This window comes from Myotis lucifugus, unplaced genomic scaffold (genome assembly GCF_000147115.1).
Source record: "Myotis lucifugus unplaced genomic scaffold, Myoluc2.0 scaffold_418, whole genome shotgun sequence".
Classification (NCBI taxonomy): domain Eukaryota; kingdom Metazoa; phylum Chordata; class Mammalia; order Chiroptera; family Vespertilionidae; genus Myotis; species Myotis lucifugus.
In genome coordinates this window covers 770,273-784,873 of record NW_005871466.1, presented here as the reverse complement: position 1 = coordinate 784,873, position 14,601 = coordinate 770,273, and the positions used below count along the sequence as shown (strand labels likewise).

The window sequence follows — 14,601 nt, the reverse complement described above, 5'->3', positions numbered from 1 at the left end:
TCCCAGGTGGCAGAAGGGCACGCCCAATCCCTAGGTGCAGCCCTGGTCGGGCTCAGAGCAGGGCTGATTGGGGAGTTGGGGCACCGCCCCCTGTCATGCACAGAGCAGGGCGGATCGGGAGGTTGCGATGCCACACCTAGTCACGCTCAGGGTAGGGCCAATTGGGGGGTTGGGGCACCGTCCCCTGTCACGCTGAACCCGGTGCCGGGAGGGCTCACGGCTCCGCTGATTCCGGTGCTGGGAGGCATATTACCCTTTTACTATATAGGATAGAGGCCTGGTGCACGGGTGGGGGCCGGCTGGTTTGCCCTGAAGGGTGTCCTGGATCAGGGTGGGGGTCCCGCTTGGGTGCCTGGCCAGCCTGGGTGAGGGGCTGATGGCTGTTTGCATCTGGTCACACCCCCTTCAGGGTGGGGGTCCCCACTGGGGTGCCTGGCCAGTCTGGGTGAGGGGCTGAGGGCTGTTTTCAGGCTGGCAGGTGACTGAAGTTCCCAACCGCTCCTTTTTTCTTTTTTCTTTTATTCTGGGCCAACTTTAGCTCTGAGGCTTGGCTCCAGCTCTGAGGCCTCGGCTGCTGAAAGCAGGTATCTGGTTTGTTTGGGTTCTATAATCGAAACACTGTTTCAACTCCAGCTCTGAGATCCCGGCTGGCTGAAAGCAGGTTTCTGGGGTTTTGTTTAGCTTCTATATTTGTAACAATGTTTCAAACTGCAAGCTCAGAGGCCGGCAGCGGCAGGCAGGGAACGTTGGCTTCCTCCGTCACTGAAGCAAGCAAGCCTCATGTTCGCTTCAAGCTGCCTGGCTGCCGGCCGCCATCTTGGCTGGCAGTTAATTTGCATATCGCCCTGATTAGCCAATGGGAAGGGTAGCGGAGGTACGGCTAATTACCATGTTTCTCTTTTATTAGATAGGACTAGAGGCCCGGTGCACGAAATTCGTGCACTGGGGATGGGTGGGGGGTCGCTTAGCCCAGCATGTGTCCTCTTGCAGTCCGGGACCCCTCCCTTGTTACTGCCCACCTGCTTGCTGCTTCCTACCGCTTGGCTTGCTGCTCCTTAGTGCTGCCACGAAGGCCTTGGGTCTGCTGGGTGCCGGGCCTGCGGGTTTGTGTCTCTGATACCCCCAGCAGCCCCAGCACCAAGGTGGCGGGCCTTGGGGCTGCTGGGTACAGGCCCCCCGTTGCGTGTTTGTGTCTTCTATCAGGCCCCCAGCAGCCCCAGCACCACCTAAATAACTTAAGGGAAACTTTATTTAGTCTTCTTTTAAAAGCAATCTAGTTGCCAAAACCGGTTTGGCTCAGTGGATAGAGCGTCGGCCTGCGGACTGAAAGGTCCCAGGTTCGATTCCGGTAAAGGGCATGTACCTGGGTTTCGGGCATATCCCCAGTGGGAGATGTGCAGGAGGCAGCTGATTGATGTTTCTAACTCTCTATCTCTCTCCCTTCCTCTCTGTAAAAAATCAATAAAATATATTTTTAAAATAAATAAATAAATAAATAAATAAATAATTTAAAAGCAATCTAGTTTAAAAATGAGTTGCAGTTAAGACAGAACAAAGAACATGGTACCTAAGAGTGAGATAGACTGACAGAGGAGAGGCTGGGCACTGGTCAGGGGCTTACATGCCAACTGTTCTACACCTGGGAAATGATGTAAAATCGGTTTCTTTAGTTTTCTACTTAATGGTCTTCTCCAGCACTGAGGTCAGAGGAGCCGCCTTCCAGCCCGTAGGCTGCTTCTCAGAGTCGAAAATTTCGCCATAGGCCTCTGCCTAGGACAGGACCTCTGAACCCCCAGGGTGCATAAACACGCAGGGCTTCCGTCAGGCTCTGCTGATCCCCGGGCCCGGAGGCCTCTCAGCTCCGCTGATCCCGGGCCGGAAGCCCTCCCCGGCTCTGCTGATCCCCGGGCAGGTGAGGGCCTTCTCTTGCTCTGCGGCTTCAGGGCTGTTTTGGCTTCCGCTTCTACAGCTTTGGAGCCTGAGTATTGCAGATTAACCGCCCACCTTTTAGGCTTTCTTATAATTGAAAACATTGTTATCTTTTTGGGAGCTGTTTGCTTCAGGGAGCTCAGAGCCCCGCAGCTTGCAGGCGGGAACCTTGGGTTCCTCTATCGGCTGGGGCAACCAAGCATCCTGTTCTCAGCTGCCTGGCTGCCTGGCTGCCGGCCGCCATCTTGGCTGACAGTTAATTTGCATATACTCACTGATTAGCCAATGAAAAGGGTAGCGGTCGTACGCTAATTACCATGTTTCTCTTTTATTAGATACGATGAGCAGCTAAGCCAGCGGTTCTCAACCTGTGGGTCACGACCCCTTTGGCGGTTGAACAACCCTTTCACAGGGTTCGCCTAAGACCATCCTGCATATCAGATATTTGCATTACGATTCATAACAGTAGCAATGTTACAGTTATGAAGTAGCAATGAAAATAATTTTATGGTTGGGTCACAACATGAGGAACTGTATTTAAAGGGCCAGAAGGCTGAGAACCACCGAGCTAAGCAGTAATACCAAGCAGGCTCTGGTTGTACCTGGGTTTGGAGCTAAGAAGGGAGCTATTTGGAAAGTTGTCCCCATATTGACTGCATTGGACGAGGTCAGCGAGGAGAGCTGAGGGTGGGGCGGTGGGAGCAGGAGGAGGCAGGAGGGTGAGAGCTTGGACTTGTCTAGAAGCCAAGAAGCGACGTGCTTTCTCGGCCCAGTGGTTGGAATAGGAACTGGGTGGAAATAACTTCTGGAGCCCCAGAAAGCATCTTCTGACATGAGACCCAAATCTGCAGGCAGGGAGAACACCTCAACCAGCTGGGGCAGCCGGCCGGAGCGGTGGCTGCAGTGGAGCTGCGGGGGGCATCTTCTCCGAGCAGCCGTCTGGCCTGCAGAGCTGCTGTGTCCGCCTGAGGGCAACCTGACGAGGCCCTGGGGGTGGGATGGGATGGAGGGGAGGAGGAGCTCTTCTGTCTTCCTACCAAGTAGCAGGTGGGTTCCATTTCAGAAGATTAAGGAAGTTGTAAGAAACCTCTGGAACCACAGGTGAGGACTGTGCTGATCACGGTGCCGTGCGTCTCCAGCAGCAGCACCAGCGCCAGGCTGAGGTACCGGGGCCTCGTGCTCGTCCGTCATCCACGAGCAGGAGCCATGTCGGGCCCCTCCCATCTGGACGGGAACCATCTTGCTTTGTTGCTTAATAATTACCGTTCCCTTAGGCAGGTGGCTAAGAACCATCAGCTTTTCTCGATGATGGCTCCTGTGTTGGGAACCTGTGGGGAGTGCTGATGGTCCCCTTGCAAAGTGTCGGCAACACTGAAATGGAAGGCGAGGTCTCCTCTGCTCACTGAGACTGCGCAGCCCTCCCCGTAGGGCCCGGGACAGGACGGAAGGGAACAGACCCCGGGGAGAGACTGCCTGCACTGCCTGCGCAGCCGCCAGGGGCCGGGGACTGCCACTGCCTTTATCGCAGCGACAAGGAGCGTGTCTTCGGTGCAGGGGCCTGTGGCTTGCTCTTCTCATGGTGCTGGGAGTGCGCCTGCTCCTCGCAGGCTCCGTGTGGCTTCTGGGCCTTTGCCAAGCTGAACACGGGGATTTGTTTTAGGGTGGTGGTGTCTGAGGCTAAATGTTCTCGCTTCGTGACTGCACGCCTGGGCTTCCTGGAAGAGGGGAGCGTTAGAAGTTGTATTTTAGATCACTATTCTTGGATTAAACAGATGAGGCAAGCAGGAGGGCGAGGAGGTTGTAATTGGGAAGAGTTGATGGAGCGTCGATTGACGGAGCAGCTCAGCTGCCGAACTCTCCATGGCCCCTCACTCTGCTTCCGCCAGGGACCGAGCCATCGGCGCCTCCAGGCTTCCCGGAATCCCTGTGACGTGGCCCTTGCTTTTCTCTCATCTCCTCTCCTCCTGCCACTGTGTTCCAGCCTCTTGCACGTGCTGGGAAGACCTTGCCTTCGTCCCTGCGCTGGCTGTCTCCATGCCACAGGGCTCAGCTTCAGGATCACCTCCGGGAGCCTCTCCTGCTGCCCAGCTCACCAGATTCTGCCTTAAAAATTTCCTGCTTTTGTCTGTCGTCTCCACCAGAGTACGAACTCAGTGAAACCAGGGGCCACAGCTGTCTCATTTGTCACTCCCTGGAGCCTTTCAGGCATTTAAGAAACACGTGGAGTACGTGGTCAAAGAATAAACGCAACCACTGTGATGTCTGAGGTGGGAGGGACAGGCTTGCTACTCGTCTTTTTACCTCTGGGACCCACTGCAGGGGTAGAGGCAGAGGCGGCCCTGCAAAGAACCATCTACCCCTGATACTCGCCTGCATTCCATGCTTCCTCTCTCCCTGTGACAGGGTGCTCCGATGCGTAGACCTGATGGCTAGAATGAGCTTCCATCCTTGGTATGGAACAGGAGTTGGCATCCACTCGCAGACAGCAGATCCCAGGCTCCGCGATGGCTCACAGACGTTTCCTTCCTTACGTGTCTCATTGTTCAAGACCAAGTCTGAGGCTGAAGAAGAAAAGACTACAGTGACGACAACTTAAAACCTGCAGACTGTGAAACTGGCAATTTCAAATGTCTTAGAATAGTTTCAAAAAAATTTGTCAGACGATATTTGCTTTGAGACTTTTTATAAAACCACACAATACGAAGGCTTGTTACTTTCGGGTATTCATGAAGCACAAGCTAAAAGTCTACTGTAGAAATCAAGATGGTGGCACTGTGCTCGCCTCCCAGGGTCACATCGAAATTACAACTAAATCACTGAACAACCATTATTGAAAACCACCTGAAGACTAGCTGAACAGAAGTCCGATAACTAAGGATATAAAGAAGCCACATCAACAATGGTAGAGGGGCTAAGATGTAGAACAGGCAGACCCCACACCCATGTGTGGTGGTTAAAAATCAGGAGGGATATCTCAGCTGCGGAGTGATGGGTCCCAGCCCAGCATTCCAGTGCTGGGAAGGAAGGCCCCAATAACATCTGGCTGTGAAAAGCAGCAAAGACTGTCCCAGAAAGACAGTGGGTGGCTAGAGACGTAGGTGCTGCAGGTCTTAAGGGGGCCATGCACAGACTCACTCGCTCTTCACTTTGGGCAGCAGCTCCAAGTGTCAGGGACATGTGGGGAGGAAATAAGTTGACTAACTTAAGGGCAAGGGCAAGGGCTGGAGGGGCAGCAATCAGGGCAGCTCTCTCAGAAACGAAAGTGCTGGCCAGTGCCATTGATCCCTTGTGGAGCTTCCCTCCCATTCCACCGGCTGGGCACAGGTCTCCATCAACCTGGCTAACACCACTCGATACCCTGCCCCACCCAACTCACCACTCAGCCAGAACCTTTTCCACACAAGTGGCAGCCTCTGCCTGCTTTCCTAAAGTCTCAGAGATCACAAACTCTAACAGGTAGCAGCTGGCCTCAGTGACCTAGACCTCTTGTTAAGCAGTCCAAGCCCAGTACCGGCAGCAACCAATTGCAGATCATGTGGGGTTTATTCCTAGGATGCAAGATTAGTTCAGTTTCTGCCAATCAATTAATGTGATTCACCACATAAACAGAATGAAGCATAAAAATCATATACTCATCAACACAGAAAAAGCATTTGACAAAATCTAGCATTCGTTAATGATAAAAACTCTCAACAAATTGGCAATAGTGGAAACATGCCTCAACATAATGAAGGCCATATGACAAACCCATAGCTAACACACCCAATAGTGAAAAGCTGAATTCCTTTTCTTAGGAACAAGACAAGGTTGTCCACTTTCACCACTTTTATTTAACAGTAGAGGCCCGGTGCACGACTTCGTGCACAGGTGTGGTCCCTCAGCCTGGCCGGCGATCGGGGCCTATTGGGGCAGGCCGACTCGGGGAAGGGACTGCGGGAAGTTGGCTGTGGGAGTGAGCTGCTCCCTGGTGGTCAGTGCATGTCATAGCTACCAGCCAGTTGCCTGGTCTTAATAGTCACTTAGGCTTTTAAATATAATAGAGGCCCAGTGCACGAAATTCATGCAGGGTAGGCCTGGCTGGCAATCAGGGTTGATAGGGGCCTTCCTTTGGTCCGTGCTGCCCCCTGTTGGTCAGCACACATCATAGCAAGGGGTCGAACTCCCAAGAGGGCAATTTGCATATTAGCCTTTTATTATATAGGATAGATGGTATTGAAAATCGTAGCCACAGCAATCAGACAAGAAAAAGAAATAAAGAGCATCCAAATTGGAGAGGAGGAAGTAAAACTGTCAATATCTGCAGATGACATACTGTAGAGAACCCTAAAGATTCCACCAAAAAGTTTTTAGAATAAAACGATTACCAACTCACGCAACTCAAAAAACCAATATATCCCAAGAAACTAGAAACACCAATCAGAAAGGATATATGCACTCCTATGTTCATAGCAGCACAATTTACAATAGCTAAGATTTGGAAACAGCCTAAGTGCCCATCAGCAGATGAGTGGATTAAAAAACTGTGGTACACAATGGAATACTACACTGCTGTAAGAAGGAAGGCTCTTCTACCATTTGCAACAGCATGGATGGACCTGGAGAGCATTATGCTAAGTGAAATAAGCCAGTCAGAGAAAGATAAATATCACACGATATCACTCATTTGTGGAATATAATAAACAACATAAACTGATGAACAAAACAGATCCAGAGACAGAGAAGCATTGATCAGACTGTTAAACCTCAGAGGGAAGGCAGGGGAGGGTGGGAGTAAGGGGGAGAGATCAACCAAAGGACTTGTATGCATGCATATGAGCATAAACAATGGACACAGGGGAGTGAGGGCATGAGCAGGGGGTGGGGTCGGGGGGCATTAGGGGAATAAGAACACATGTAATACCTTAATGAAGAAAAAAGGCAACCCAGCCAGTGTGGTTCAGTGGTTGAACATCTACCTCTGAACCGGGCAGTCACGATTCGATTCCAGGTTGGGGCACATGCCTGAGTTGTAGGCTTGATCCCCAGTGGGGATCAGTGATCCTCATCATTGATATTTCTCTCTCTTCCTTCCTCTTTGAAATCAATAAAATAAAATAAATATTTTTAAATGGACAAAGGAATTGAAAAGACATTTCTCCCAAGAGGGCAAACAGATGGACAACAGAAATGAAAAGATGCTCAGTATCACTAATCATCAGGGAAACGCAAAACCACACTGAGATATCACCCCAGACCTGTCAGAATGTCATCAATAAATCAACAAACAGCAAGTACTTGTGAGGAAGTGGAGAAAAGGGATCCTCGTGCACTGCTGGTGGCTTTGCAAACTGGTGCAGCCGCTGGAGAACGGTGTGGAGGTTTCTCAAAATAGAGAACTGCTCTGTGACCCAGCAGTTTGACTTCTGGGTATTTATCTGAAGAAATCCAAAACACTAATTCAAAAAAATACATGCATCCCTTTGTTCATTGCGTTGATATTTACAATAGCCAAGATATGGAAACAGCACAAGTGTCTATCAATAGACAATTGGATAAAAAAGATGTGGTACATATGTACAATGGAAAATTACTTGGCCATAAAAAGGATTTAAATCTCAGCATTTTTGACAACCTGGATGGACCTAGAAGGTAATATGCTAAATGAGATAAGTCAAACACAGAAAGGCAAATTCCATATGATGTCACTTATACATGGAATCTAAAAAACAAAGTAAGCGAACAAAAACAAACTCATAGACACAAAGCACAAACTGATGGTTGCCAGATGGCAGGGGGTTTGGAGGGTGGATGAAAAGGTGGATTAAGAAGTACACATTGCCAGCTATAAAAACAGTCACGGGAATACAAATTACAGCATAGCAAAAATAGTCATTAATGTTGCAATAACTATGAATGGTCTGACTGGAACTAGACATATCAGGATGATCATTGTAATATATGATCACTATGCTATGCATGTGAAACTAATATTGCATATATCAACTATTTGAAAATGTAAAAAAAAATTTAAAACATTTCACATTGCACATAGAATTTTACTTGAGGTAGAAAAAATACATAAAAGGCTTCAGGTTTCTTCACAAATTGTGATAAACCTCTCTACTAAGTAAAAAAAAAAATCCTTTGGGGGGATTCTGAGCAATTTTAATTCTTAGTAACCTCCTTAAGTGTTAAATACATTCAGTATTATAGAAATAAAGCATCTACCACATAGAATAAATCTAGGAGAGCACTTGAACAGTTAAACAAAAATAGACTAGCTCTGGCCAGTTTGGCTCAGTGGTTGGAGTGTTGGCCTGCAGATCTCAAGGTTGCGGTTTGATTCCTAGTCAGGGCACATGCTCGAGTTGCAGGCTCAGTCCCCAGTGTGGGACATGCAGGAGGCAGCTGATCCATGTTTCTCACATCGATGTTTCTCGCTCTCCCTTCTAAGTCAATTAAAAATCTTAGGAAAAAAAGGACTTCATACCAGGGAGTAAGGCACCATGAATATTTTTAATTAGGCCTAGATAAACTAAAGCGAAACTGAAGTTCCCTTTATTCAACTGCAAGGAAGACAGTCTCTATTTGCAATGAGTTAAGAACTTGTGTCTAAACTTTGAGAACTGAGTTGATTATGTCAACATGGCGGTAATTCTGACATGTGGATCAGACCATCGGTGAATTTCAAGCAAGCATCAATTTCAGAGCTCAAGCCAGAACAGGAGAGGGGTTAACAGAGACTCAGGTGGTTTTTAGAGATGTAAAATATTTTATTTGTAAATGGTGATCTTCTAAATCTGTGTCCACAAATTCCAAAACCCATAACACTCTGTATACTTCAAAAAATTCAATTTTTCCAACATTAGATACTATTATACAGAACCAAAAACAAAACAAAAACCGGTAGGACAAATACTGGTAGGATGTCAGAATATTGTACAAGAGAAGAAAAATATTCAAGAAACAAATTTCATACAGCTATTTATCAAGAGAAAAATATATACAATTGATTTATTCTGTAAGATAAAAATACATCATGCCATATACATTACAAGTTCAGAACTGCATCACTGAATATACCAACAGCTTACAGTCCACTGGAATTGTGCACACAAAACTTCATTTTATGCTCAGCCTGTGAAGTGTCAGTACCAGAATTTTAAGTACAAAATAAAAAGCTAACCCGGTTCAAAATGCTGATTAAATTCCTACGAGCAAACACAAAACAGTGTTTTTATTAAAGAAATGTAAACAAACAGATCATACAAACACATTTATAATCACATCTTCCAAACCCTTTGCCGGAGTCCTGCCGCCCATGATCACATCTCCTTTTTTTTTTCCTTTTTCAAATTTTTGTGTTAAATAGAAGGCTAGAGTTAGATCAGAGTTCCTGCTACATGATCCTAGTACGTTTAAATGATTCTTTGTGGCTTGAAACAGAGTTCTAATCAAAACTACTTTTGCTGAAGAAAAGTCAGCCTCTATGTGGGTGTCTTTTTAAGCAGTTATTCACAGTTATCACAAATTGTAAGCACAAAAAAACCTGACTGAAGAAGTAGGGATGCAACAATATAATATGAAAAATTTAGTTTAAATTACCAAAACAGCTATAAAAGTTGTAGTCATGGCATACACTCTGTTCTATCAGAAGGTGTATAAAACATTAAGTACTAATTGACCGTGGTTTCCAAAAAACTCCAAACACTCTAGGTTGAAATTTTGGTTATTACATAATTATAATGGCATATTTATAACACAAAATTATATTGTAACATCCCTATGAACATTTTATAAGCACCCGAGCTGCTGCAGACCTGGTAGCATTTGGTCAATAACTATTTTTATACTGTATTTTTTTCTCAAAATATTTACATATTTGTACAAAGTAACAGGGTCTGTTAGTTCTGCAGGTAACAGCAGCAGCTTGGCTTTCTTCTAACTTTTATTTAAAAATAGCTTCATTCACTTATTCAATAATAAATACAAAAAGTTTCTCTTATTTTACAGAAATCAAAAACTACAATAAACTGACTCATGGAATCAAGTATTTAAATGTATTTTAGTGCAAGTTATTATCCCTTAGCTCTATCCCTAAGGAAGTCATTTCAGTACATTCCTTGTTCAGTGGTGTCTACTTTATTTAAAAAACTTTAAGTTAGAGGGCCTGCCCCTTTTTCAATAAGGCCGTGGCCAGCACTGTGGACATGTCCCTTCGCTGGTGATTCAGTCTTACATTCATAGGAAGGCCCTTGCCCTGGGGCAGGGCAGCCATCGGCTCTGTGCCCCAGTAAAAGTTTCTCCTTAGTGAGACTAAAACAACAAAACAAACAACACCCACCCACAAGAAGAAAAAAGAAGGAAAGAAAAAGAAAAAAGTGCTGGACCATCTGTAATTCTGTAACCTCAGCCACTGGAGGAGCGTTGCCGAGTCCGCCTTCCCTAGGAAGGGCTGAGGAAATCAGACTCCCAGAAGCTAGATTTCAGTCATAAACAGAAAATAAAAATATCTCTCTGCTGCCAAATCCAAACGGTGTGTTGAATCGCTTCTTCCTAGGGACAAGCGCAAGGAATGCATTCAGTTCATCCACTTCCGGCAGTTCACAGCTCCACAGTGACAGGGGATCTTGTGCTGGTCGTCTTCGAAGTCAAACTTGTAGTCGTAGCACAGCTTCCCACGGCAAAGACACGAGTCAGAGGGGCTGGGAAGGAAGGAGAAAGGGCCCCTCCCTCCATTTGCCCAGGGCTCGCAAACAACAAGCCACAGGAAGACCGCCTTGTTGAGGTTCTGTGGGGCCTGGGAGGGGTGATGGGGGAACCTCTTGAAGAAGTAAACAAGCCAGGCCCTCGCCAGTGTGGCTCAGTGGTAGAGCCCTCGGACTGCAGGGTCTCAGGTTCAATTCCAGTCAAGGGCATGTACTTTTGTTGCAGGCTCCATCCCCAACCCTGGGAGGCAACCAATGGATGTCTCGCTCTCCCATTGAGGTTTCTCTCTCTCTCAATGGAAAAATATCCTTGGGTGAGGATTAACAACAAAAACAAACAATAAAAGAAACAAGCCTGGCTGTTTACCTGGGATCCCAAAGGGACCGAGGGCATCGGGAGGCAGTATGTTCAGGCCGAGCCAGACCTGAGAAGGGCAGCTGGCGGGAGAAGGGGCATCTCACAACTGCTCACCACGCTGCCCCCTGCAGGCGGAGCGCCGGGGTCCCCTGCCCCCGAGCTCCAGGCTCTTCCTCCCCTCACTGGCCGATGGGGCACTGCAAGTTGGGCACAGATGAATCGCCCTCGTCAGCTACCATCCCTCTCCCCCATTGTTCCTTACTTAGTATTTCAAAGATGTCTTTCTATAGGAGTCACCAAATTATTAACTTCTCAGACCAAGCCTGTTGTCAAGGCAGCTGGGAGTCTGCACAACCCCCATGGTACAAGCCCCTGGACCCCAACACTGCCCAACCCGGGAGGAACCAACGCTCACTGGCCCCATGCTGGACTTCTCCCTTCCTTAGTTCCTCATCGAGTTATAAGATGTGCAAAAGAGGCTTTGGTTCAGTTCTTGATTTAACAAAGGGAATTCCAAAAAGATGACCGAAACACAAGCAAAATACCATAGCTTTGTTCACAAAGGGCTGGGGGCTCCAACACCCACAAGACACCAGGGCCCCTCCCACCCAAACGGGAGGGCTCCTACTGGGGCCCATGGCGCTCAGCGGGAGCCTTCCAGCTCTGGAGCTGCAGTGATGCGTGATCACATTAGTGAACGACAAAGTCGGGAAACACAAATGAGGCAATCAAAACTAATACTCTTGCCCTAACCGGTTTGTCTCAGTGGATAGAGCGTCGGCCTGTGGACTGAAGGGTCCCAGGTTCGATTCTGGTCAAGGGCATGTACCTTGGTTTCGGGCACATTCCCGGTAGGGAGTGTGCAGGAGGCAGCTGATCGATGTTTCTCTCTCATCGATGTTTCTAACTCTCTATCCCTCTCCCCTCCTCTCTGTAAAAAAAAAAAAAAAATCAATAAAATATATTTTTAAAAAAACACCTAATAATCTTAAGTCACCTGTGAGACCAAAGAAATGTCAAGGTTGGCACCTAGCATTCTGAAGAACAGATAATAAAGCAACTATACCTTGTGAAAATCTGTTGATGTGAAAACCTGTAAGCTTGTTCTCCTCATATCTGGGAATACAAGGACCTGGAGTGGAGGGTGCCCCAACCCTGCTGCCTATAGCTCTGTGGTGGCCTCACACGTGGCTGAGACCACAGGAGGCAACGGTGCCATGATTTGCTCTGCAGGCTTTTAATTGTTAAAGAAAGGAATCCTGCCAAACCGTGACCAGGGTAAGGGGGGAAGGAGGAGTCCCAGACATAGGAAATGATGCCACACGAATGATGGGGGAACGAAGGAGGGACCAAGGAGAGGTGGCAGGAAGTACTCAATGCCGCTGTGTGGAACGTCGGACAGTCAAAGACGACAGGGTGGTGCAACGGGACCTACCGAAAGGCTGGGTCTAGAATAAAGAACTGGGAAACCACGGGACAAGTTACCTGTAGAGGTGGAAACCACACCCCAGGATCCGCACACAGCAAAGCTCCCACACGCTTACCTCTTCTCCTTTCTGGATTCTCCGGTTGGAGCTGATGATAATTTTGTGTCCTCTCTCAAAAGTCACCACCTCAGCCACACAGTTAGGTGCACATGAATGGTTGATGTACCTGCAAACCACCATTTCAGAAAACTATACATCAACTAGAAGAAGCTTGAAAAACTTGCAGCTCATAGGGAAAACTTTTTCCTAATTACACTCCTATTTGCTCATCTACTGAACAAGAACCAATATAATTTTAAATAAAACTTTGGGAACGTATCTGCTCTAAACTGTTGCTCCCTGGAAGGCTATGACGACAGGGCCCACGGACAGGAAAGGCCTTGATCAGACGGAGTCTCACCTCGCAGGCCCTCCGGTGAGCGTGGCATCGATCACGTGGTCGTTATCCATGCGGAACATGTACACGCCGCGGTTCTGAAAGAGAAACAGCTCAAAAGTCCTCTCTTCCGTCCTGCTCGCACCAGGAAGCCTAAGCCAGTGGTCGCCACACTGCGGCTCGAGAGCCACATGCGGCTCTTTGGCCCTTTGAGTGTGGCTCTTCCACAAAGTACCGACTTCTGCGCACCGGCCACAAAGTTTCAATCGCACTGTACGTGCGCGCCCGCACGTGGTATTTTGTGGAAGAGCCACACTCAAGGGGCCAAAGAGCCGCAGGTTGCCGACCACTGGCCTAAGCTGATGCAACCTGAAAGGCCCCTGGTCACACGCCACCGATGTGACGGCAGCGGTCAGCTGACACGTGCTATGAATGGAAATTAACGAAGTGGCGGAGGCCTGGAAAACCAGCCAGGCTCATTCATCTACACACATCTCTGCAAACAACAGCGGGGACGGAAAGAGAAGACTAATGGGGAGATGAGGAAAACACAAGCTCCAGACAGGGCTTCTGTTCAAAACTGAACCCAGCGCGACCGTCAGCTCTGGCCCCGTCTCTGCTGTTTGCGGCTGTGACACTTACCTGAGACTCATAAAGTTTCTCTTTTCTGTTTGCTACTTCATTTCGAATGATGGTCCCAATGTATTCAATGACCATGGTGTGCTTCTCGATGTCTCTAGCAGCATATAGGCCCAGCCCCTGCAGGAGAAAGTGTGTGAGAGTGTGTGTATCTCACACATGCTTCACTTCCCCGGTCAGCTCTGCATTCCCTCTCATACAAAAGCCAGGCTGAAGATGTTGCCTGCACTCAGGTGATTTTTTCTATTTGTGTGCTATCTGCAACTTGAAGAACAGATAACCGTACCTCTTAAAGCTACGCTATCACCACCCTGCTTATGTGTCTTGTTTACGCTAAATCCTGAGGGCCTGACAAAGTAGCCCTGCTGACCGACCGGCCACACTTTCTATCAGGCTTCTCGTCTTTCATGTACTTGCTGAGACCCCACCAGCTAGAAGGCCTAATGGCTTCTGAGGTTTATCTTGTCCCTATTTCTAAAGGGACTAGACATATAATTCAATGACACAGAAATAGTGCTAACTGTAGGGGATATGAGTTTCTGTGTTCCCAGCAGAGAAGGCAGGCGGACTCCACGCTGCCTGGGGACTCCCCACACCGTCCTCCTCGGGCCGCCCGGGAGCACCCAGGACAGAGGCCTATGCTAGAGGTTCTCCTGTGAAGGAAGTTACTTTCTTGGGGGAAAAGAGTACGATTTATCTGTTCAATTTCAGATATGACTCAGGAGGGACACGAAACAGGACAGTTGGACCACATGGTGCTCCAACAACTGCTTCTTCATTGGAAGAAAATCAAACTGTCTAAAACATAAAAAATTAAACTTCTGAAAGAAAAACAATCTAACAGACGACATATTATACAAAGTATAGTCTTAACCAAGACTAGAAAATTATGTGTTTGACTAAAAATTAAAACTTTTGTAAGAAAAAAAAAAAAAGACAGCATACGTTCTGTTGGGCAAAGGTTGTTCTGCAGGGAAATATCTAATAGTAAGCGAGTCCTTACTAATCGAACAATGGACGGAAGATGAATATGCAACTCACAGGAGAGGAAATCCCTATGGCAAACATGAAAAGTCACTCATTCGAAATAAAAAGCTTCTGTACAGCAAAAAAACACCATCAAAA

General features: G+C 47.6%; 1 protein-coding gene and 1 long non-coding RNA gene across 4 annotated transcripts in view; one reads left to right on the top strand and one right to left on the bottom strand.

Annotated features, from left to right (window-relative positions):
- Positions 1-4,120, top strand: part of LOC111823191 — a 6,052-nt gene extending 1,932 nt beyond the window's left edge. Inside the window, exons 2-3 of the long non-coding RNA XR_002826198.1 lie at positions 539-584; positions 3,911-4,120. This is a non-coding gene — a long non-coding RNA (uncharacterized LOC111823191). The remainder of the gene's footprint in view (positions 1-538; positions 585-3,910) is intronic.
- Positions 4,121-8,879: 4,759 nt separating this feature from the next.
- The window catches only part of KMT2C (lysine methyltransferase 2C), a 248,324-nt gene continuing 242,602 nt past the window's right edge, over positions 8,880-14,601 (bottom strand). For all 3 annotated transcript variants that reach the window (XM_023743909.1, XM_023743910.1, XM_023743911.1), the window contains 4 exons: positions 13,480-13,596; positions 12,862-12,935; positions 12,519-12,627; positions 8,880-10,582 (listed from right to left, as the gene is read on the bottom strand). In XM_023743909.1, the coding sequence (XP_023599677.1) occupies positions 10,490-10,582; positions 12,519-12,627; positions 12,862-12,935; positions 13,480-13,596 (393 nt within the window). In that variant the 3' untranslated portion in view covers positions 8,880-10,489. The remainder of the gene's footprint in view (positions 10,583-12,518; positions 12,628-12,861; positions 12,936-13,479; positions 13,597-14,601) is intronic.